The 25,657-nt window shown below is 34.2% G+C and overlaps 4 protein-coding genes across 4 annotated transcripts; 2 read left to right on the top strand and 2 right to left on the bottom strand.

Annotated features, from left to right (window-relative positions):
- Positions 1 to 4,409: 4,409 nt before the first annotated feature.
- LOC135138874 (cytochrome P450 4C1-like) lies at positions 4,410 to 6,177 on the top strand. The gene is made up of 7 exons (XM_064068902.1): positions 4,410 to 4,569; positions 4,620 to 5,003; positions 5,052 to 5,294; positions 5,343 to 5,446; positions 5,499 to 5,567; positions 5,616 to 5,961; positions 6,017 to 6,177. Exons 1-7 carry the CDS (start codon positions 4,410 to 4,412, stop codon positions 6,175 to 6,177), a joined length of 1,467 nt encoding a protein of 488 aa, XP_063924972.1.
- A 231-nt stretch (positions 6,178 to 6,408) lies between these two features.
- LOC135138109 (serine protease gd-like) lies at positions 6,409 to 14,657 on the top strand. Its single transcript, XM_064067976.1, has 4 exons — positions 6,409 to 6,891; positions 13,372 to 13,525; positions 13,580 to 13,960; positions 14,011 to 14,657. The coding sequence occupies exons 1-4, from the start codon at positions 6,682 to 6,684 to the stop codon at positions 14,631 to 14,633; spliced, it is 1,368 nt and encodes a 455-aa protein (XP_063924046.1). The 5' UTR covers positions 6,409 to 6,681; the 3' UTR covers positions 14,634 to 14,657.
- A 1,570-nt stretch (positions 14,658 to 16,227) lies between these two features.
- On the bottom strand, positions 16,228 to 17,691 carry LOC135137972 (putative ankyrin repeat protein RF_0381). The gene has a single exon (XM_064067774.1). The coding sequence runs from the start codon at positions 17,689 to 17,691 to the stop codon at positions 16,228 to 16,230; it is 1,464 nt and encodes a 487-aa protein (XP_063923844.1).
- Positions 17,692 to 21,691: 4,000 nt separating this feature from the next.
- On the bottom strand, positions 21,692 to 24,475 carry LOC135137970 (receptor-interacting serine/threonine-protein kinase 4-like). The gene is made up of 6 exons (XM_064067772.1): positions 23,956 to 24,475; positions 23,728 to 23,895; positions 23,444 to 23,613; positions 22,393 to 23,215; positions 22,102 to 22,313; positions 21,692 to 21,772 (listed from the first exon to the last, which is right to left on the bottom strand). Exons 1-6 carry the CDS (start codon positions 24,473 to 24,475, stop codon positions 21,692 to 21,694), a joined length of 1,974 nt encoding a protein of 657 aa, XP_063923842.1.
- Positions 24,476 to 25,657: the final 1,182 nt, after the last annotated feature.

Raw genomic sequence — 25,657 nt, 5'->3', positions numbered from 1 at the left:
AACAAAAAAGAGACAATAAATCCACAAAAATTCGAAAAAGGAGAACAAAAAGAATAAAAGAGGTTCGAAAAGAGAGAAAAAAAGCAAAAAAATTATACAAAAAAAATTGATCAAAATTAAACAAAAAACGCTTTAAAAAGGCCACATAAACAGATGGCAAAAAATGTCAACAAAGAAGTAACAAAAAAGACGACCAATAAAAAAACTACAAAAAAGCGACAAAAAATTGACACAAGAAAAAAAACGATAAAATAAAAAGTCCATAAAAATGCGACCAAAATTGCGAAAACAGGAGGACGAAAAAGGTGACAAAAAGATACGAAGAAAGAGAGAAAAGATTCACAAAAAAATGTAAAAACGGAAAAGAAAAAAAATTCATTAAAACAATCGAAATAAGGCCACAACAAAAGTGAAAAGTGGCCAAAAACAATCGACAAAAACAGAGGACAATAAAGATTAACAAAAGGTGACACAAAAAGACGATAAAAAACTAAAAAGGCAACTAAAAAAAGCGACCACAAAGAATGAAAAAAAATAATAAATAAAAGAGAAACAAAAATACACCAAAAAAGGCAAAAAAGCAACTAAAAAGTTTCCCGGGAAAATGAGAAAAAGTAGCGACTGAAAACAGGCTTAAAAAATTCGACAAAAATGCAACTAAAAGAAGACAGAGAAAGAAAGACTATCAAAAAAGGAGGAAAAAATAACAAAAATTCCACAAGAAAAGTAACAAAAACGACAAAGCGACAAAAACTCTCAAAAAGTCAAAAGGTTACAAAAAAAATAAAAATTTCTCAAAAGGGCTACTAAGAATCCACAAAAAGAGAGCAAAAAAATAGCAAAAAAGAAAACAATTACAAAGGAAATGACAAAAACACAAAAAAAGGTCAAAAAATGCGACTAACAAAAATGAGTCAAAAAGGCCACAAAAATGTAACAAAAAATAGATGATGAAAAGGACAAGAAATCCGCCAAAAAAACGAAAACGGAGAACAAAAAAAACAAAAGGGGTCCAAAAAGAGAACAAAAAAAAATGATCAAAATTAAACAAAGAAAAAACTCCAAAAAGGCCACATAAACAGATGGCAAAAAATGTCAACTAACAAATAACAAAAAAATCAATAAAAAAGAACAAAAAAGACCACCAATAAAAAAGCCACTCCAAAAAAATGCGACCAAAAATGGGAAAACAGGAAGTCGAAAAAAGTTCAACAAAAAAAGCGACAAAAAAGTGACAAAAAAAAAATTACGAAGAAAGAGAGAAGAAATCCACAAAAAAATGTGAAAATGGAAAACAAAAAAGAATTCATTAAAACTATCGAAATAAGGCCACAACAAAAGTGAAAAGTGGCCAAAAACAATCGACAAAAACAGAAGACAATAAAAGTTAACAAAAAGTGACAAAAAAGACGATAAGAAACCAAAAAGGCAACTAAAAAAAGATGACTACATAAAAGATAAAAGGGAACAAAAATGCACCACAAAAAGACAAAAAAGCAACGAAAAAGTTTCCCGGCAAAAAGGAGAAAAAGTAGCTACCAAAAACAGGCCTAAAAAATCGACAAAAATGCAACTAAAAGAAGGCAGAGAAAGAAAGACAATAAAAAAAACAGGAAAAAAAAACCAAAAATTCCACAAGAAAAATAACAAAAAACGGCAAAAATTCTCAAAAAGTTAAAACGTTACAAAAAAAGATAAAAATTCCTCAAAAAAACTACTAAAAATCGACAAAAAGAGAGCAAAAAAATAGCAAAAAAGAAAACAATTACAAAGGAAATGACAAAAACACAAAAAAGGTCAAAAAATGCGACTAACAAAAATGAGTCAAGAAGGCCACAAAAAATGTAACAAAAAAATAGATGATGAAATAACAAGAAATCCACCAAAAGAACGAAAACGGAGAACAAAAAAAATAAAAGGGGTCCAAAAAGAGAGAACAAAAAAAGCAAAAAAAATGGTCAAAATTAAACAAAGATAAAGCTCCACAAAGGCCACATAAACAGATAGCAAAAAATGTCAAGTAACAAATTACAAAAAATCAATAAAAAAGAACAAAAAATTAAAAAACCACTCCAAAAAAATGCGACCAAAAATGGGGAAACAGGAAGACGAAAAAAATTCAACAAAAAAAGGGGACAAAAAAGTGACAAAAAGAAGTTACGAAGAAAGAGAGAAGAAATCCACAAAAAAATGTAAAAATGGAAAACAAAAAAGAATTCATTAAAACTATCGAAATAAGGCCACAACAAAAGTGAAAAGTGGCCAAAAACAATCGACAAAAACAGAAGACAATAAAAATTAACAAAAAGTGACAAAAAAGACGATAAAAAACCAAACAGGCAACTAAAAAAAGATGACTACAAAAAAGATAAAACAGGAACAAAAGATGTTTTCCGGAAAAATGAGAAAAAGTAGCGACTAAAAACAGGCCTAAAAAATTCGACAAAAAATGCAACTAAAAGAAGGCAAAAAAGACTATAGAAAAGGAGGAAAAAAATAACAACAATTCCACAAAAACTGAGACATAAAAATGGGACTAAACGAAGGGAGTCAAAAAACGTGACAAAAAAAGCTGAGCAAAAAAAAGAAAACGAAAAAACTACAAAAACAGAAGAAAAAAACAATTCAACAAAAAGACGAAAAAAAGGCCGGTACAAATAAACATAAAAAAGAGCAAACAATGAAAAAAAGGAGAAAAAGTGGCTAAAAATTGGACCGAAATGTTACAAAAAATGCGGTTAAAAGAGAGAAGACCACAAAAATGTGAAAACCTCGACAAAAACTGCCAAAAAAGGGGGCCAAAAATGCGAACAAAAAATGCTTAAAAAAAAGTCAAACAAGTTATAAAAAAATTATTGAAAAAAGCAGCTATAAAAGTGACAAAAATCACGAAGAGACAAAAAATTTTCATAAAAAACGAAATAAGGGTATAAAAAAGTGTCCAAAAAGAGTAAGAGTAACAATAAGGATTAACAAAAAAGCGATAAAAACTAAAAAGGCAAGTAAAAAAGGCGAGCTCACAAAGCGACAAAAATAGATTCCAAAAAAAATGCGACAAAAAAGGGACAAAAGAAAAAATAAGTACATAAATACACACAAAAGTCACAAGAGGCTTCAAAAACAGAGAACAAAAAGCGACTGCACAAAGTGAGAAAAAATTACCATAAAAATACGATAAAACACAAAAATGCAACAAAATAGTTCGGACAAAAAGATGAAAAAAGGGGTAAAAAACGACCATTGTCAAAAAGGAGACAAATAGGTTACAAAAATCCGCAAAAAGTGACAAAAAAATGAGATTATAAAGCACTAACAAACGCCACAGAAATTTCACAAAAAGTGAAAAAAAAAAAAACAATAAATTGATAAAAACGTTACAAAATTGTCATTAACGAAATTGATTGAAAATGTGACTAAAGGACAAAAGTATCACAAAAAAAATAAGACGGATATAGAAGCTTTAGCTAAAGCTGGGCAAGTCAAAATGTTGTAAAAATTAGTAGTCTCGAAAGGAAAATAGACAGTAGATCAAAACACAGAAAATTATCGTCGGCCATTACGAATAAAAGTAAAATAACAGTCTTAAATTCTTATAAAAATAGCGCAATTTTGAAGATTTTGTGTCAAAATATTGTCAACCGTGATAGTGATTTCTGAAGAGCAATTAGAAGGAGTAGCAAAAGTATTAGCAGAACTGCGATTAAAGAACATAGTTTGACAAAATTTGAAAGTTGAAGAAGCGAAATAGAAATGAAGAATTTTGACAAATTTTCCGCCAAAAGCGGTACCAAAAATGGTACTATATCTTATTGGATCTGAAAAATTTAATTTGAAAATAGCATGATGATTCACGAAACAATTTCTAAAAGAGTTTATTATAATTGTCACACTTTGATCCTGTAAACAAAAAACAAGCACATTAAAATTTATCACATAAAACCCACACAATTCCTTGGAAACCATCCCAATGAAACTGTTTTCTAATTACGTTTCTAGTTTTATCCACTTATCCCCCTAGAGAATATATTCTAACAATAACATTCAGTAGTACCGATTTTATTTTGCGTTATATAACCCAAACAATTTTAACTCAATTAAGTACTTCCAAACTTTCCCACTTGTCGTACTTAAACCTCACCATCTTCACGCTCCTCGCACCATAATCACCCTAATTTAGCAAATTAACCAGTAAAAACCCAAGACCCCGTCCTTCACTCCCATCTTCTCACCTGATGCGGTAAAAATAGCTCTTTCGTACCCACGCACCAGCCTTTCCATTGCACTTGATACACATAAGGCCACACAATTATTCATTACCCATGCAAATTTCATTTCACTCGTTCCACCTTGCATAAGACGAGAAAGGCAAGGATAAAGTCACTGCCAATGTAAGGGCAGCTCAGTCTACCATGTTCCTCTTCGCCGCTTTGACCCTCCTGGCTACCCTGTGGTGCTTCCAGTTCTTCTGGAAGCGAAAGCGCCTCTACGAACTCTCCTGGAAGATCCCCGGACCCATGCACTTCCCGTTCATCGGAAGCGCCTACATGTTCCTCCACGGAGATTCCTCAGGTACTCACTCGCCCATTTTTCCCCCGGAAAAATACACTAGGTGGTTCCAGAGATCGCCAAGAGGTTCATGCGACTGTTTGACGAGCACCCGGAGCTGTCGAAGTTCTGGATGGGCCCGGAGCTGGTGTTTTTGGTCAGCAAACCGGAGTACTTGGAGGTGATACTAAATAGTCCGGGTACTTTTGAGAAGATCGAGTTGTATAAGTACACGAAGCCGATTCTGGGGGATGGGATGATTTCGGCTCCGGTGAAAGTGTGGAAGAGACATCGGAAGATTCTCGCGCCGGCTTTAAATCAAAAAATTTTGAATGAGTACCCGGAGATTATTTGTCAGCAGTGTAATACTTTGATTGAGATTTTGCAGACGAAGGTTGGGGGTGAGGAGATTGACCATTGTCGGTATGTGACGAACTGTGCCATAGATATAGTTGGGGGTGAGTACTAATGGTACGTAAGTCAGTGATAACTAAATTTTTTTCTAGAAACTATTTTCGGACTACCAATTAGTGCACAAGTTAATGATGCCAATTATAGTCATTTGATTGACAGATTAGTGGAAATAGTGTTTGTGAAAGCCTTCCGGTTATCCTATCATTTTGACTTTATTTTTCGGTGGACCCAAGACTATAAAGACCAAGAAGAACTCGTTAACAAGATTAAGAAAGTCAGTCGGGGGTTAATCGAGAAGAAAAAGGAGCAACTGGGGGCTCAACTTGAAACCGAAGGTTATTTATTCAAATTTAGATTTTCAAACTTTAAAAGTACTGTTGCAGAAAACAAGAAAAAGCCTCTGCTGGACCTCCTCGTGGAAAAATACTTGACTAAAGAATTCACGGAAGAGGAAGTCGAAGACGAAGTGAACACTTTCTTGCTTGCTGTAAGTACCACCAGTACTGCCACTACAACAGTGTAAACATATTTTCCACTAGGGTACCGACACCAACGCTACCTCCATCTCCTTCGCCTTAACCCTTCTAGGGATGCATCCAATCATCCAAGTAACTTAACACTTCACAGTAACCCCAAAATAACCACCCTTTTTGCAGTACCACCTCTACAAAGAAGTCATGGAAGTCCTAGGTCCCGATCGTACCATCACCCTCGAGGACTTACCTAAACTCAAATACACAGAGCGCGTCATTAAAGAAACCCTTCGTATATTCCCGGGAGCCCCTTTCATCGGACGAGTCGTCGAAGAGGACATCATCTTACCCGACTTAGTTATCCCAAAAGGGTCCAACCTGGCAATCGGGTACTTACACCTGCATCGCAGTCCCAAGTACTGGGACGACCCTTTGAAGTTCGACCCCGACAGGTTTTTACCAGAGAGGTCCCTAAACAGGCACCCATACACATGGCTGCCTTTTTCAGGAGGACCACGGAACTGTGTAGGTGGGTACTAATCAGTGGTACGAAAGTGAAAGCCGTGGTAACGCGCCTGTTATAGGAATGAAATATGGTATGATGGTAGTGAAAATCGTCGTGGCCATGGTCATCAGGAAGTTCAAGGTTACGAGTTCCATTAAGGCGATTGAAGACATTGAACTGACAACTAATATAGTCTTGAAGCCGAAAAATGGATTCAAGTTGGCGTTTGAGCTTAGATAAAAAAATGTTTGAGTTTTTTTAAAGTTCGTAGAATACAATAGTGCCGATTTACCCTTCACAATTTAATAAAAAGTACTGTGGTTTGTTTACGGATGTGACGCACTTAAAATTCGCAAATCCTGCTCTGCTCTCACATTATTCAAAAAATCTGAAGGTCATCCCCGACTAACTAGATCACGTTATAAACATAGTAATACAATTATCATAATTAGTTCCTTGACGACACCGGGTCGCTGCTCGGTCACGGTTCACCTTTGACCCATTTCTCCCATCTCGGAAGATTTCTGACCCAATTCCTTCCTTTGTTGTCACCGATCAGTAAATACTCGACCACAAAACCTGTCCACACACGGACGTATTTTCAGTATGTGATTCGACTCGGTGCCGTGCGTCTTTGCTGGGAAATCCAGTTGCTAATCACTCGAGCGGCAAAAGTTTTAGCGAGATAATCCGGATCAGAAGATGCTAATTGTCGTCGGTAGGAGGTGATCGAGTTTGTGTAAAATGGCGCGTTTTTGGCTGGTCGCGGTGGCGGTGGCGGCGCTGGCGGGGGCGGTGCGGGGGCAGAGGATACCGGACAATCCGTGTCCGGATATTTTCGCGTACAGACAGCAAAGGGGGGTTTACTTTGGGGAGATTGTGATTCCGTACGACGGGAGCAAGAGCCTGGATTTGGCGGTTAATATCTCCATGGTGGGGTTGTACCAAGATGTGGTGAGTAGGAGGGTTAAATCTGGACTTAATTTTTGTTTTAATTTTGAACTTAAAAGAAATATTAAAAAAAATGTGTCATTGATTTCCTACTGATTCGACCCAAATAAATATAATAATAATAATAATAATGATGATTTTATTCGTGCTAAGGTACATTGTATTGTATGTGCACATCTCAATTTTCTAAAATAATAATAATAATGTTAATAGTTATAAAATAATATTATTCCACATAATTTTGATAAATGACATATTCTCTAAGGAAATAGAGAGGGGGGGTGGGCGGGGCTACTATTTGCTTATAAGGTCCCTTAGAAAAAAGCTAAACTCCTCTCTGTCCACCCCTTTTCACTATTTCTTTGACTATTTTCTCTATTTACTGTAAAATGGGAACTAAATTGTATTTTGACAAGGGCTAGAATTAAGATCTAAAACAAAGTAAAAAATGGCCCCGCCCACCCACCCCTCTGAAGAACGAAAGTTGGATTTCCTATTAATAAATAATAATAGAATCTAGGATTACATTTTTTAATATCATTTGATTTGTACTAAACTGTTTCAGTTTTTAGATTTTGCAATTTTTCGATTCACGTGTTTTCAATTTTTGATTTTTCAATTTTTCAATTCTTTCATTTTTCGATTAGAAATTTTTCAAGTTTTGTTTTCTTAATACTTGTAAGATAAGACTGATTTTGACAAATGGCATACCCTGTAATAAAATAGAGGGTGGGTGGGCGGGGCTACTACTTGCTAAGATACGAGTGAACAATATTAAGAACAATAAAGAGGGGGTAGGTGGGTGGGGCTACTGCTTGCTTATATAAGACTCTTTAGAAAAAAGCTACAGTCAGCCCCGCCCACTCCTTTTCTCTATTTCACTGACTCTTTTTATTTACTAAAAAATGAGAATTGATTCTATTTTAATAAGTAATGGAATCTACGATTAAAAACAGTAAAAACTGACCCCGCCCACCCACCCCTATTCGATTTTGATAAGTCATTCCTATTGGCTCTTAAGAACGCAAGTTGGATTTTATTTTGATAAATTAATAAAATCTAGGCTTACATTTTTTTAATACAATGCAATTTTCATTAAATTGTTTCAATTTTTAGATTTTGTAATTTTTCGATCAGCAATTTCACGAGTTTTCAATTTTTGATTTTTCAATATCTCATTTCTTCCATTTCTCGATTAGAAGTTTTTCAGTTTTTTTTTCTTAGTATTTGCTAAAATAGAGGGTGGGTGGGCGGGCCTGGTACTTGTTAAGATAAGATTAATTTTGGCAAATGACATAGTCTCTAAGAAAATAGAGGGCGGGTGGGCGGGGCTACCACTTGTTAAGATAGGACTGAACCATATCAAGAGCAGTCACTGGAATGAAGAGGGGGTAGGTGGGCGGGGTACTGTTTGGTTATAAGGTTCTTTATAAAAAGCGAAACTCCGCTCCGCCCATCCCGTTTCTCTATTTCTTTGATTATTTTCTTCATTTACTGTAAAATGGGAGTTTAGTTGTATTTTGACAAGAAATAGAATCTAAGATTCAAAACAGAGTAAAAAGTGGCCCCGCCCACACACCCCTACTCCGTTTTGATCTTTCATTCTTATTGGCTCTGAAGAACGGAAGTTGAATTTTATATTGATAAATTAATAGTCGACGATCACATTTTTTTAATACAATTTAATTTTAACTAAATTATTTCAATTTTTGGATTTTTCAATTTTTCAATCAGTAATTTCATTAGTTTTCAATTTTTAATTTTTCAATTTTTCATTTCTTTCATTTTTCGATTTTCATCTTTTCAGTCTTTCATTTATTTTGTTAGTACTTGCTAAGATAAGAATACTTTTGGCAAACGATATACCCTCCATGAAAATAGAGGGCGGGTGGGCGGGGCTTCTATTTGATAATATACGGCTGAACAATATTAAGAGTAGCCACTGGAATAGAGAGGGGGTAGATGGGTGGGGCCACTGCTTGCTTATAAGCCTCTTAAAAAAAAGCTAAATTCAGCCACGCCCACATCTTTTATCTATTTCATTGACTCATTTTATTTACTAAAAAAGGGGCGATTGAATTCTATTTTAACAAGTGGTAAAATCTAAGATTTAAAACAAAGTAAAAGTTGCCCCGCCCACCCACCCCTACTCCGTTTTGATCATTCATTCTTATTGGCTCTGAAGAACGGAATTTGGGTTTTATATTGATAAATTAGTAGAATCTAGGATTATATTTTTTTAATACAATTTAATTTTTACTAAATTGTTTCAATTTTTAGATTTTGTAATTTTTCGATCAGCAATTTCACGAGTTTTTCAACTTTTAGATTTTGTAATTTTTAGATCAGCAATTTCACGAGTTTTCAATTTTTCATTTCTTCCATTTTTCGATTAGAAATTTTTCAGTTCTTTTTTCTTAGTATTTGCTAAGATAAGACTGATTTTAGCGAATGACATACCCTCTAAGAAAATAGAGGGTGGGTGGGCGGGCCTGGTACTTGTTAAGATAAGATTAATTTTGGCAAATCATATACCCTCTAAGAAAACAGAGGGCGGGTGGGCGGGGCTAGTACTTGTTAAGATAAGAATGATTTTAGCGAATGACATACCCTCTGAAAAAATAGAGGGTGGGTGGGCGGTTCCAGTACTTGTTAAGATAAAAGTAATTTTGGCAAATAACATACTCTCTAAGAAAATAGAGGGCGGGTGGACGGGGCTAGTACTTGCTAAGATAAGACTAATTTTTGCAAATGACATACTCTCTAAAAAAATAGAGGGCGAGTGGGCGGGGCTAGTACTTGTTAGCATACGACTGAATGATATTGAGCTTGAGGTAGATGGGCGGGGCTACTGTTTGCATATAAGGTTCTTTAGAAAAAAGCTAAACTCCGCGTCGCCCACCTATTTTTTCTATTTCTTTGACTATTTTCTCTATTTATTGTAAAATGGGAATTAGATTGTATTTTAACAAAGGGTAGAATCTAAGATTTAAAGCAAAGCAAATAGCTCACTAAATTGTTTTAATTTTTAGATTTTTGTAATTTGTCGATCAGCAATTTCACGACTTTGTTCTTTAATTTTTCGATTAAAAATGTTTCACTTTTTTTTCTTAATAGTTGCTAAGATAAGACTAAGAGAATGACCTACCCTCAAAAAAATAGAGGGTGGGTGGGCGGGCCTGGTACTTGTTAAGATAAGACTAATTTTGGCAAACGATATACCCTCTAAGATTTCGATTTTCAAGTTTTCAACCTTTCATTTTTTTTTGTTAGTACTTGCTAAGATAAGAATAATTTTGGCAAACGATATACCCTCCAAGAAAACAGTGGGCGGGTGGGTGGGGCTTCTACTTGATATTATATGGCTGAACAATATTAAGAGTAGCTGGAATAAAGAGGGGGAGGTGGGTGTGGCTACTGCTTGCTTATTAGCCTCTTAAAAAAAACTTAAAGTCAGCCCACCCATATGTTTTATCTATTTCATTGACTCATTTTATTTACTAAAAAAGGGCGATTGAATTCTATTTTAACAAGTAGTAAAATCTAAGATTTAAAACAAAGTAAAAAGTTGACCCGCCCACCAACCCCTACTCTGTTTCATTCTTATTGGTTCTGAAAGTTGGATTTTATATTGATAAATATATAGAAACTAGGATTACTTTTTTTATTCAATTTAATTTTTATTAAATTGTATCAATTTTTAGATTTTGTAATTTTTTCGCAATTTCACGAGTTTTCAATTTTTAATTTTTCAATTTTTCATTTCTTCCATTTTTCGATTAGAAATTTTTCAGTTTTTTTTTCTTCGTATTTGCTAAGAAAATATTAATGTTAGCGAATGACATACTCTCTAAGAAAATAGAGGGTGGGTGGGCGGGCTACTGTTTGCTCATAGGGTTCTTTGGAAAGAAGCTAAACTCCGCTCCGCCCACCCCTTTTCTCTATTTCTTTGACAATTTTCCCTATTTACTGTTAAATGGGCATTAAATTGTATTTTGAAAAGGGGTAGAATCTAAGATTTAAAAGAAAACAAAAAGTGGCCCCACCCACCCACCCCTATTTCGTCTTGATCATTCATTTTTATTGGCTCTGAATAACGGAAGTTGGATTTTATATTAATAAATTAATAGAACCTAGGATTATATTTTTTTAATACAATGTAATTTTTACTAAATTGTGTCAATTTTTAGATTTTGTAATTTTTCGATCAGCAATTTCAGGAGTTTTCAATTTTTCATTTTTTCTTTTTTCGATTATAAATTTTGCATTTTTTTTTTAATATTTGCCAAGATAAGACTAATTTTGGCAAATGACATAATCTCTAAGAAAATATAGGGCGGGTGGGGGAGGGGGCGCGGCTAGTACTTTTTAAGATAAGACTGAACGAAATCGAGAGCAGTCACTGGAATGAAGAGGGGGTAGGTGGGCGGGGCTACCGTTTACTCTTAAGGATCTTTAGAGAAAATCTAAACTCCGCTCCGCCCATCCCTTTTCTCTATTTCTTTGACTATTTAGAATAGAATCTAAGATTTAAAACAAAGTAAAAAGTGGCCCCTCCCACCCACCGCTACTCCGTTTTGATCATTCATTCTTATTGGTTCTTAAGAACGGAAGATGAATTTTATATTGATAAATTAATGGAATCGACCATAAAATTTTTTAGTACAATTTAATTTTAACAAAATTGTTTCAATTTTTAATTTTTTAATTTTTCATTTCTTTCATTTCTCGATTTTCAAGTTTTCAGTCTTTAATTTTTCTTGTTAGTATTTGGTAAGATAAGAATAATTTTGGCAAACGATATACCCTCCAAGAAAATAGAGGGACTTGATAAGATACGGCTGAACAATATTAAGAGTAGCCACTGGAATAAAGAGTGGATAGGTGGGTGGGGCTACTGCTTCCCTATAAGCCTCTTAAAAAAAAGATAAATTCAGCCACGCCCACATCTTTTCCCTAAGTATTTCATAGACTCCTTTTATTTACTAAAAAAAGGGCGATTGAATTTTATTTTAACAAGTGATAAAATCTAAGATTTAAAACAAAGTAAAAAGTTGCCCCGCCCATCCACCCCTTCTCCGGTTTGATCATTCATTCTTATTGGCTCTGAAAAACGGAAGATGAATTTTATATTGATAAATAATAGAATCTAGGATTACATTTTTTTTAATACAATTTGAATTTTATTTTGTAATTTTTCTATCAGCAATTTCACGAGTTTTCAATTTTTGATATTTTAATTTTTAATTTCTGCAATTTTTCGATTAGAAATTTTTGTTTTTTTTTTCTTAATATTTGCTAAGATAAGAGTGATTTTAGCGAATGACATACTCTCTAAGAAAATAGAGGGTGGGTGGGCGGGCCTGGTACTGGTTAAGAAAAGACTAATTTTGGCAAATGCCATACTCTCTAAGAAAGTAGAATACTTGTTAAGATAAGACTGAACGATATTAAGAGCAGTCACTGGAATTAATGAAGAGGGGGTAGGTGGGCGGGCCTACTGTTTGTATATAAGTTTCTATTGAAAAAAATTTAAACTCCGCTCCGCCCACCCCTTCTCCCTATTTCTTTGACTTTTTTCTCTATTTACTGTAAAATGGGAATTAGATTGTATTTTGACAAAGGGTAGAATCTAATATTTAAAACAAAGTAAACAGTAAAATAATTGCTACAATTTAATTTTTACTAAATTAAAAATTAAATTTCACGAGTTTTCAATTTTTGAGTTATCAATATTTCATTTCTTCCATTTTTCGATTAGAAATTTTATAGTTTTTTTTTCTTAGTATTTGCTAAGACTGATTTTAACGAATAACATACCCTCTAAGAAAATAGAGGGTGAGTGGGCGGGCCTGGTACTTGTTAAGATAAGATTAATTTTGGCAAATGACATACCCTCTAAGAAAATAGAAGGTGGGTGGGCGGGCTAGTACTTGTTTAAGATTTAAAAAAAAGTATAATGTCATGCATTCATCAAAATTGGGTCCATTAATTGCATGATTCCATGAGATTTCCCCATACCAGCGAAGTTCTATTTTGTTTTGGACTCAGCGTTTAATATGGCCCCATAACCTGGTGTTACTACTTTATTGAATGAAAGTACATACAACTGACTTGCACGGATATTGAAAAGTACTCGTTGTTGTTACAAGTTTCAAAAATCAGCGGTAGCATGATGACTTTTTCACCGATTGAAATGTTCTAAAATAAAATATGGAGTTTTTTAGATCCAACACAATGTATTAACAAATTACTAATATACAAGCAAGGATGTAACATTCTCGGCGAAAATTAATTTTTGTTTTAAACTTCCACAGAATCCCAAAGTTTCTGCGTTGTTCGGTTTTTATCCGAAAGTTTCTGCGTTGTTCGGTTTTTCGGACATTTTCATTCTACTACTAAAACTTCGTATTCTTCATGCCTGAAAATCCGTGTTGAAATTTTACAACTACTAAAAGTGTCTAATCTGATTCATACTTACAGAAACTGAAGTTGGATCTTCTTACTCCAGCCGAGCAAATCCTCAATAGTCCCGTTCTACGATACAGAGTCAACTTTCCACTACGTAACGTCATACCCAAAATTACCCAAATTAGCTTCAACGGGCGAATTTTCTGCTACGGACCATCAGAACCAGGTACCTCTTCAACCCCATTAAACCCAACTTCAACTAAAAAATCTCATTTTACAGTAAGCGTTGACGGAGTTACCAACTTATGGGCCAACGTCATCTTTAGGATCAACCAGTACACCTACAATATCCAGAGCGGTGTGAACAATCCCTTCATATCGAACAATGTTAACAATTACAACGAACCTTCTTCCCCTAACGTACCACAGGTGACACCCCCTATAAGTGAATTCCAGAACGTTCCAGTGACCACACGTCCACCAAAACTAACGGTCGAGGAAAGTTGTGGACTCGCCAATGATATACAGACTTTAGTACTGAAAGGAGATAAGACTGTGGATAATGAGTACCCGTGGTTGGCTGCCATGTTCCACAGACAAGGGGTATCCTACACATTCCAGTGTACCTCCAACTTGATCACGAATAGGCACGTCATTACAGGTAACTACCTATTAGTCAAGAATGTTAATCAAAACGAATCATTTTCCCAGCTGCCCATTGCGTGTGGTTCTACAAAGCCCCACTCATCGCCAAAGAGGACATCCTCCTGGTCATGGGCCGCTCCGACCTCACCCATTGGGCTACCACAGGCGCCTTGATCCGAACAGCCCTCGAGGTCACCCCTCATCCCAACTACAAACAAGGTTCGGGTCACTGCGACGTCGCCGTCATCAAGCTGAACGAAGAAGTGTCCTTCAAGACCACAGTCAGACCCATCTGCCTATGGACCGGAGACACCAATCTTAAACGCATTACCGGCTCGAAAGGGGTTGTCGCCGGTTGGGGTAAAAGTGAGGAAGTCCAGAACGTGGTGGCAGTACCCAGAAAGGTGGACATGCCTGTGGTGTCCCAAGAGACCTGTCTAAGGTCGCACGCTGATTTCAAGAATCTGACGTCGGAGATGACGTTCTGCGCAGGGAATAAAGACGGGAGTGGACCTTGTAGTGGGGATAGTGGGGCGGGGTTTATTATTAAGAAGGGGGAGAGGTGGTACTTGAGGGGGTTGGTGTCGACAGCTATTAAGAATGAGGATTATTCGTGTAATTTGGATGAGTTTATTGTTTTTGCGGATATAGCTAAGTTGGAGGATTGGATTAAGGTGGTTACGAAGTAAGAGCAAATAAATTGTTTTTTGTAATGAGGGTGTGTATTATTTTATGGTGGCGGTTGAGTATGGTTATTGTTGCCATAAAGAGACACTCAAGTTTTAAAAAACGTTGCGAATATTAAAAGTGAATAGTTCTTACATTTATTTAAAATTTCGGGAAAATAAATATAAACAGGTGTTAATTTCCTATGTAATCAAATAACTTTTTGTATCTTCCTAAAAATTATAAAGGATGCGATGGTGCAGTATGCTACACTTTACAATACTAAAAGATATGTACACAATATGTACAAGTGTTCCATTTAAATCTTACATATAAAAATTAATATAATTATGTTTTTACACCGTATGAACAACAAATTTTTAGACGTTTTAATCACAGCCTCCCTTTATCTTACAAATGCTTTATTTATCAATCTACAATGTTTAGGTTTTCAGAAATTACATTCGAAAGTCAAGTCCCGAAATGGATGATGCCGAAATACATGGACATTCCTCTGCAAGCAATTTGACATGAAACTCGAAGTTAATAAATTGATGGCAACGAGTGGGAATCTATTTTACTATAAATTAAAAATTTCAAAAATGTATGATATTTAATTGAGAAATCGCTTTGAACATGGTCGCACATTATTATTTACAAAATAATCACTAATTACGTACCTTATTTTAATTTGTTTTATTTTATTTTTAGAAGTGTTTGAAGGAGCTTTTCACATATAATACTCTAATCTTTAACAGTTCCTGCATAAAAATGCACTCAAGACCGATAAAAATATAAAAAAATTGGCTAGTTAGAGAAGTTGTTAATCTAATTAAGTATTTATTGATTTGTATTAAGTTCTGGGCCTAAATGGCCTTGTAATACTCAAATATATATACTACTTAAGTACCTTATTTTAATCTTTTTATTTTATTTTTAGAAGTGTTTGGAAGAGCTTTTCACATAATATAATACTCTATTCTTTAACAGTTCCTGCAGTTTTACATTCATAAAAATGCACTCAAGACCTATACAAATGTAAAAAAATTGGTCAGTTTGTTGATCAGAATGCATCAATTGTGTTAGTGATTTTTTATTTTGTACGTAATTTAATAAATTCAAATGCAGTCTATTTCTTAATCATATAGAGTACTAATCGTTCAAGATTTTCGGATTTGGTTACATCAGTCAAAGCACAAGCGAAGACTTAAAGCTAAATTGTGAGAAAAATACTGTAAAATCACGAACAGTTTACACTTGCGTTGTGTTAAACTAAATGAAACACACTTAACACTTTTCGTCGATGTGACGCATTTACAGAAAATTAATGACAAGAAGAACGAGAATAGGAGTGCGAAGAGTTTTATAAAGAATGTGTGGAAGTTGGTGAGATTCAATTGAGGTGTTTCGAATGAGTGGAGAAGATCGATTTCGAAAAGAACAGTCGGGAGAACCCTTGTCTCTGGTGAAGTTTTAGGACCTTTGCGAATTTCTCTTGGCTCTCCAATTTTCAACAACTCGAATGGAATTTTGCGATATTACACATTCTATGCTAAATGACATCAATCAGTTTATAAAAAAAATGTATTGTTAGAGCCGATTTAATTCAGCCAGAATTCAAAGATCATTGTATATATGGATCAAAAACGATCTAATCCTATGTGGATCCAAGGGATTTTTTAACGCGTAATGTACTAACGTCAGACCATTTCCATCCAGAACACCCACGTCGGCACCATTCTCTACCAGCAACTTTACTGCTTTTAAATGCGCATACTCACAAGCATAATGAATCGGCAATAAACCATTGTAATCATAGCAATCTATCTCCGCACCTTCTTTTATCAAAAAGGACATAATACTGTGTCCATTAAAATAATTTTTAGATGCGTAATGCATGGGTAGCCGACCATCACCATCTGGAATATCCACTGGGGCACCATTCGCTACTAGCAATATTACTTCATCTAAATCTCCATTTTCACAAGCATAATGAATCGGCAGCCGACCATCGTCATCTGGGGACTCTAGTTCCACACCTTTTTCTATCAAGAATGACGAAATTTTATGTCCATTAAAACGATTTTTACACGCGTAATGCATGGTCAATCGACCATTTCCATCAGGAATATCCACTTTCGCACCATTTGCTACCAGCAACATTACTTCATCTAAATTTTCTTGTTCACAAGCATAGTGAATTGGCAGCCGGCCATCGTCGTCTGGAGAATCTACTTTCGCTCCTTTTTTTATCAAAAATGACATAATTTTATGTCCATTAAAACGATTTCTACAACCATAATGCATGAGCAGCTGACCATTTCCATCCGGAACATCCACTTGGGCACCATTCGCTACAAAGAATATTACTTCATCTAAATCTCCAAATTCACAAGCATAATGAATTGGCAGTCTACCATCTTCATCTGGTGAATTAAGTTTCGCACCTTTTTTTATCAAAAAGGTCATAATACTTTGTGCATTAAAACGATTTTTAGACGCGTAATGCATGGTCAATCGACCATTTCTATCCGGAATACTCACTTTCGCACCATTCGCTACCAGCAACATTACTTCATCTAAATCACCAAATTCACAAGCATAATGAATCGGCAGCCGACCATCGTAATCAGGGGAATCGAGTTTCGCACCTTCTTTTATCAAATAGGACGTAATTTTGTGTCCATTAAAACGATTTTTAGACGCGTAATGCATGGGCAGTCGACCATTTCCATCCGGAACGTTCAATTTAGCACCATTTGCTACGAGCAATATTACTTCATCTAAATCTCCTTGTTCGCAAGCATAATGAATCAGCCGTCGGCGATCGCTATCTAGAAAATCCACTCTGGCACCATTTTGTATCAAAAGTGACATAATTCTATGTTTATCAAAACAATTTCTAGAAGCATAATTGATAGGCAGTCGACCATTTCTATCCGGAACATTCACTTCCGCACCATTCGTTATCAACAACTTTACTTCATCTAAGTTTCCTTGTTCACAAGCATAATGAATCGGCCGTCGAAGATCGCCATCTGGAAAATTTACATCTCCACCTTCTTTTATCAAAAATGACATAATCTTATGTCCACTAAAACGATTTCTAGAAGCATAATGCATGGGCAGTTGATTATTTAAATCCGGAAGATCCACTCTCTACCAGCAATATTACTTCATCTAAATTATGTGGAGTGAGTGAGTGAATCTCGCGATTATTTCTGCTCCGCTTTCTTTTGAATTTCGATGGTGTTATAAGACGATAAATTTTTATATAAACACATCATAGTGTTCCGTAAGTTTTGCTTTTTATTGTGATATAACTCATTGTTAGACAGGCAAAGCTGAAGTGTTTAAATTAATGCAATTTGTGACAACTTATGCTATTTTACGCTATCTTTTAAGTGGCCTGAACACTTTTTACAAGTAGTTAGAATCTTTTTTGCGTCTGCGTACTTTATTAATTTTTATTCAACTCAATATTAAATATTGTCGGATTCTTGCAATTCCTATAAGGCAGAGGTGTAATTTTAGCACCTTATTTGCATATCCACTCACTATATATTTTTTTTCTTTCTTTCTCATTACTAAAATGACTGTTCTATGTAAAATCTGTAATGGAGCAGTAACTCCTACTGTACCTGCAATGAAATGTAGCTCGTGTGCTATTTACTTCCATATTAAATGTATAGGTATTGATAAAGCCCATTTTGATATAATTAAATCTTTAAATGGAGTCTCCTGGAAATGTGATAACTGTCGCTCATTAAATAATACAACCGAGTCAGGACAGTGCAATTGTTGTAAATTACTTCCAAATTTAGTTGAAACTATTAACAAACTTAGTGAAACCGTTAATACATTGCAGCAGCAACTCCTTAATTTTCGTTCTGATAGATCCAACGAAGAAACCATCATTCAGGAGGTTAATGAAAGGCATAAACGGGCTAAAAACATAATTATTTTTGGCAGTGCCGAAAAGGCTGATGTGTCGATTGACGAGCAAATTGAACAAGATCGCTTATTCATTAATCAGATCCTTGAACAACTAAATTTACCAGTTCAACCTAATGAATTGAATGTCCATAGAATCGGTAGACGCAATCTTGTAAATCTACGTCCAAGGCCTATCAGAATCACTCTTAAATCCGAATCCGACGCTCATATGATTGTCAGAAAATTTCAAAATCTACGCAAGATAGATCTTTACAAAAATATTTCGATGAATTATGACAAAACGCCTAAGCAGATTGCGTATTATAAATCTGTGAAGCAAGAATTGACAGATAGAATTAGTCGTGGTGAAGCAAATTTAAAAATTAAATATATTAATGGCACACCAAAAATAGTGACTTTAAACTAGCTTGCTCACTCAGTTATGATGGTAAATTCTTACAGTGCTATTATCAGAATGTTAGAGGTTTATGTTCTAAATCTGTTGAATTTTTTAATTCTGTATCATCCAATTATTTTGATTTTATAGCTGTTTCTGAAACTTGGTTAAAGTCAGATATTTTTGACAATGAACTTTTCCCACATAATTTTGTTGTACATCGTAATGATCGTAATTTAGCTGAACTTGGTTTGTCCAAAGGTGGTGGTGTACTTTTAGCAGTCAGTAATCAATATAACTCTACGAAGTTAGATCTTTCGTCCATTACAAGCTTGGTTCCTATTGTAGATATTGTAGGTGTTAAAATCACCGGTAAATTTAGTCAAAAATTACTAATCTTTGTTTTATATATACCACCATCAATTACTCTAGCAGAATTTGAGTTATTTTTTGAAACATTCATAAATCTAGATTTTATACAGAATGAAAAATTAATAATTCTGGGTGACTTTAATACGCCTGATTTTAGCCTTAATCTTAAAACTAATTCAAACTTAGTGTTAAATAATTTTAAAGAATTCTATAATATTTCACAGTACAATAATGTAAGTAATAGTATGGGTCGGCTTCTAGACTTGGTTTTTTCTAACTTGCAGTGTAGTGTCACAAAATCTGAAGATCCGGTTGTAAAAGAAGATCCTCTTCACCCAGCGCTTATTGTTGAATTCTCCTTAACTGATAAAATGTTTAAAGAATTTTGTATGAACTCACAGTCTAAATCTTTCAACTTCAAAAAAGCGAACTATCCATTAATGTATGATCTCCTCTCGAAAATTGATTGGTCTTTTCTTGATGATATATCTGATGTCAATACTGCTTGCGAATTACTTTATAAAACGATTTATGAAATTTTTGAGTATACTATCCCCAAATATCATTTCAAAAGTTATCATCATAAATATTATCCTCCTTGGTTTAACACTGAAATCCTAAATTGTATTCGTAATAAATCTTTAGCTCATCGCAAGTACATAAAGCATAAATCTACACATTATTACAATATTTTTAAATACCATCGATCTCAACTAAAAATAATGATTAAGAATGCATACAAAAGTTTTATGTCAAATATCGAGGATAAACTGCATAGAGATCCAAAAAAGTTTTGGGAGTATATTAACAACAAAAAAGGCCATTCGAGAATCCCCGGCTTAATGAAATATAATAATGAAGAACTCGACACTCCGAATACAATTGTTGAAGGTTTCGCAAATTATTTTAATGGAGTCTACAAAAATTCTAATTCCAACACAACTGCCAACAACTATGAAATCAATCCATCGCTACTAGTCAATATCAATAATATTTCACAAAAAGAAATTTTATTTGCTTTAAAAAGTTGTAAAAATTCGCTTACAATGGGACCTGATGGCATTCCAAGTTTTCTGTTACGAGACTGTGCGCATATTTTTGTAGATCCTTGCTTCCGGTTATTTCATAAAATATTAAATTCTTCCACGTTCCCAAATATCTGGAAAAGAGCAACTATCTGTCCAGTATACAAAAAAGGAGATGTAGCAGAAATAAAGAATTATAGACCTATCTCTCTTCTTTGCAATTTTTCCAAAGTTTTTGAATCTATAATTTATAAACATATCTATTCCTCAATTAAAATGTTTTTGTCGCCTCACCAACATGGATTTATGGAGAAACGTTCCACAATTTCAAACTTAGCCTGCTTTACACAATTTACGTCCAAAGCAATTGATAATCGTCAGCAAGTAGATACTATTTATTTTGACTTTCAGAAAGCGTTTGATCAAATTGATCACTTTATACTACTCGACAAATTAAAAAGATTTGGTTTCTCAGAAGGTCTTTTAAAACTTTTTGAATCATACTTATTTAATCGTGAACAATATGTTAAATATCGCAATTACAAATCGAATATTATTAAGCCCGCCTCTGGTGTTCCACAAGGCTCTAACCTCGGCCCCTTGCTTTTCCTACTTTTTATAGATGATCTTTTGGAGACGTTATTTCATGTCAGAAATTATTTTTTGCAGACGACCTTAAATTGTTTTTAAAAATTACATCAACATTGGACTGCCAACATTTACAACAAAATATATGCTCAGTATGCGACTGGGCTTCCAAAAATAGATTGTCGTTAAACAAAGATAAATGCTTTGCTATGACCTACTCTAGAAAAAAGGAGAACATCATTTTTCCCTATCGAATTGAAAACAGTTTAATAAATAGAACTGAAAGGATTAAAGATCTAGGTATACTCTTTGATACTACTTCAGTTTATAGAGCACATTCATGAGATGGTATCCAAAAGTTTTAGAACGTACGGATTTATCTACAGAAATTGCCGAGATTTTACTTATACACGAACCTTGTGTTCTCTATTCTTTTCTCTGGTGCGATCACAACTTGAATACGGAGCTTTAATTTGGTTCCCAATCTGATATATTGGGAACCAAATTAAACACATATTGAACACGTCCAACGTGTTTTTTTAAAATTCCTATGTTTTCCACTTGATGGTACTTACCCAGCAAGAGGCTATGACCATTCTGCTTTACTCTCAAGATTTGACTTTTTACCTCTCCATTTAAGGAGAATTATAATAATAATAAAATTTTTAATACATCTTATAAATAATAAAATAGACTGTCCGTTACTTTTAGAACAACTCAATTTTTTAATTCCAAGGATTAATACTAGACAAATTAACATATTCTATTGTGAATCAAGCAGGACCAACGTATTAGTAAGATCGCCTATTGCATTAATGTGCGAATTATTCAATGATATTGCCGCCTATTGTGACATTTATAGTGACTGTATTAAGTTCATTACTAATTGTATTAAAAACCATTTCTGTTAAATAGGTTTATTTTTAGTTTTTATTTTTTTTTCTCTGTTTTAGGGTTTTTTGGTTTGTAATCAATATTATAATTATTTTGTTATCTTTATGTATTCACTCTCACTCTATTAATCGATTATTTGTCAATATTTCCTGTAACTGGGTGTAAATACCGTAGGAAATAAAGATTTATTATTATTATTATTATTATTATTATTATTAAATCTTCAAATTCACAAGCAAAATGAATTGGCAGTCGGCCATCCTCATCTGGGGAATCTACTTTCGCTCCTTCTCTTATCAAAAAGGTCATAATTCTGTGTCCATTAAAACGATTTTTAGACGCGTAATGCATGGGTAGTCGACCATTTCTATCAGGAATATCCACTTTCGCACCATTCGTTTTAAGCAACATTACTTGATCCAAATCTCCAAATTCACAAGCATAATGAATCGGTAGCCGACCATCGTGATCTGGTGAATTTATTTTCGCACCTTTTTTTATCAAAAAAGTTATAATAAGTACTATATTCACAATACTGATTTTTCGATGCGTAGTATGTGGGCAGCTTACCATGCCCATCCAGAACATTCAGTTTTGCACCATTGTCTACCAGCAACTTTACTGCGCCTAAAGATCCATATTCACAAGCGTAGTGAATCGGCAGTCGACCAAACCCATCTGGGGAATTTAAATTTGCACCATTTTCTTTCAAAAATGATACAATGGAGTCCGCATTCAAGATTTTGTCAAACGCGTAATGTATGGGCAGCTTTTTGTCATTCTTATCAGGAACATCCACCTTTGCTCCGTTCTTTACCAGTGACTTCATGGCATCTAAATTTCCATATTCAGAAGCGTAATGAATCGGCAGTCGACTATTTCCATCTGCAGAATCTACTTTCACACCTTTTTCAATCAAAAATGGTATAATTCTGTATCCATTTAACCAATTTTTGCAAGCGTAATGAATGAGCAGAAGACCATTTTCATCGGAAACATTCAATTTTGCACCATTTCTCACCAATAATTCTACTGACTCTAAATCACCATGTTCACAAGCATACTGAATCGGTAGTCGACCACTTCTATCCCGAACATCCACATTCGGACTTTTAACCAATAATAAACTTAACGTTTTAATTAGGCGATTCTCACATGCATAATGAATCAACAACTGACCTTTCAAATTAGGAACTTCTATTTGAAACTCTTGCAACTCTAACATAAAAGTAAATATTTCGTCAATTTCCATTACCGAATCCCCTAAATATTCTACAAAATCCCATTCGAAATAGTCTTCCTTTTTGGAAAACAGTTTTCTTAATATTTGCGTTGATCGATTATAAAGAGCTAATCCCAGAACACTCCTTGGATTAATGCTATTGTACATGGTCTTTAAAGGCAAAGAATTTTCAATGCACTCAAAAATCATTGAAACATCATACTTAATTGCATAATATAAAACTACTGCCAAGTAGTCATCATCAAATCGAGTCCCATCATATAATGGAACCAAAAATGGTAAAAAAAGTAGCAACTTATGAAAACATGAATTGAATTGATTAAATTTTTGCCCCACATCGCGATAATTCAAATGTCTTATGATTTCCGTATTACCTACCCAATCTTCGTTAAAATCGGATTTTGTTAAAACAGTGTCATTTTTCGAAACTGGATAATTTTTACTGTATGCACAAGCCACTTCTAAAATGTCGCGACCGATGAAATCTTTTTCCTTTAAATCTGCATCAGTGAGTTCCCCCAGAATTGAAGGATTTTTATATAAAATAGCTACGAAACCTTTACGGTTTTTTGCCAACATTAAATCCAAAAAAAATCGAATATTGTTGTAACGACGGTTCGTTATAAACTTTTGGTCTCGTGCTTTTAATGGTTCATATTTACAGAGATATAAAGCTGCAAAATATTCCCCGAACGAATTATGCACGAATTCAACCTCGTTGTTAGAATTAACGCGGCTTATGATTCCTACTTCATCGCCTTCATTTTTAATTTTGTTCAAAAAAGTTTTAACTTCTTCGTCAAGATTGCATTTTACGTTGATAGGATTTTCTGCAAATGAATCATAAATGTAAAAATTTGCAGCTAATTGTTTGTAAAAATTCATTTTACTTTCCTTTTCATTTACAAAATGTTGGTAATTGGATTCATTCGATAAACAAAATTCTTTTTTCTCCGCATATAAAACGTTGAATTTTTCTTTGACGAAATGATTATACAGTTTGAGAACAGTAAAATTGCCGCCTAACAAATTGAGATATTTGTTTAAATCTTTTGAAAATAATTCTGTTAACATGTAAATTTGTAGGGGAATGCCCAAAATTTCGTAATTTGGATAAGCCATTATATTTTCCCTTATTTTACTAAAAGTCTCAATCAACTTATCTTCGGGAATTTGTAAACGATCTCGAATATAACTTCGTTGCTCCTCCTCATTAAACTGCATTATATTTCGCGAAAATGTAAGTAACGTCTTTTCCAAATTATTTTTTAAGTTGTTTCTCGAAGTTAACCATTGCTTTACCCCTCGTTCCGAAAAAGCTTTTACTAAAGCCATAATGGAAGCTTGGGTGGCGTCAGACGCTTCATCGAGTCCATCCCAGGCTAACTCTATTTGATTTTGTTCCAGCATTGTTTTGAAAATTACTTGGTGGGATTTCTTAGAATACTTGTTACAAGTAACGTCCAGAATATATTTCAAAAACTTGTCAATATCTGATTTATTTTTTCTAAAGTGTTGAGGATGATTTCTTGCGTAGATTAAAATAGTCCACTTCGACGAAGGACTAGTGTTTTTCAAACTTTTTAATAATGTGCTCTTTCCCATTCCAGGATCGGCGCAGATAATATTAATATTTTGCGACGATTTTTTAAAGTATTGACGTTGGTCGATATGATGTTCCATAAATTGATCATTTATGCGAAACCTATCAAGTTTTTCAAAGCATCCACGTTTCGAGTCACAATTCCCACTTCTTATCCACTCCAGACAACGATTGTCCAAATAATTAAAATGATGAATTTGTGTTCTTAAATTCTGTTTGCACAAAGCATCAAATTTCTCTTTTGAGATATCTTTTTCATAAATATAAATCGTCGGATTTTGAACTGTACTTTGAATCATGTCTACATCATTAATTTTGATTAATACATCTGGTAAATTTAGTTGAAAGGAGTTCACATCTGTAACACAGTCAATTAAAGCAACAGTATTTCGATCCATATTTTTCAAAAATTTTATATCTATTAAAGTTTTCGTTAACTTTCTTTCGATATGGCTCGGTGGCAGAGCTTCTTGTAAATTTCCAATCAGCAATGGAGCATTCAACGTTTCAACTAAATCTCTGTAGTAATCAAATTGTCAACATCGCACATTTCTAGTAGAAACTTCAACGCAGCTTCCCTTTGACCTTCCAATGAATACGTAAAATTTGTCAAGATTTCTTCATACAACGTTGTGTGTTCTTTTAAATCAGACAAATTTTGAAACAGCAAAGTTTTCTGTTGACTGTCTGTGATTCCTCCAACACTTTTACTGAACGTTTCTTGATTATCTAGTACGATAATATTTCGAATTTGGCATGTTTTTATTGCTTGATAAACTTGTGGAGATCCTTCAACGATTAATGGAGTTTTTCCCAACAACCACATGAGTTTCGATACTTTGGATGCATCCTCAGCGTAAAGATTTTCCTTACTTGTTATCCCGTTTTCCATAATTTGGTACATTTTATTAATTTTACTCGTTGTCTTTATATCATCGATACCGTCTATAGCATCTGACCAAACTGATTTGATTTTTTCAAAATTGTTT

This window comes from Zophobas morio, unplaced genomic scaffold, assembly GCF_036711695.1.
Source record: "Zophobas morio isolate AGI-343-1 ecotype UQ-CSIRO unplaced genomic scaffold, CSIRO_AGI_Zmor_V1 ptg000030l, whole genome shotgun sequence".
Lineage (NCBI taxonomy): Eukaryota > Metazoa > Arthropoda > Insecta > Coleoptera > Tenebrionidae > Zophobas > Zophobas morio.
Note: the sequence above shows the minus strand (reverse complement) of the source record. Positions and strands in the feature narration are given on the sequence as shown.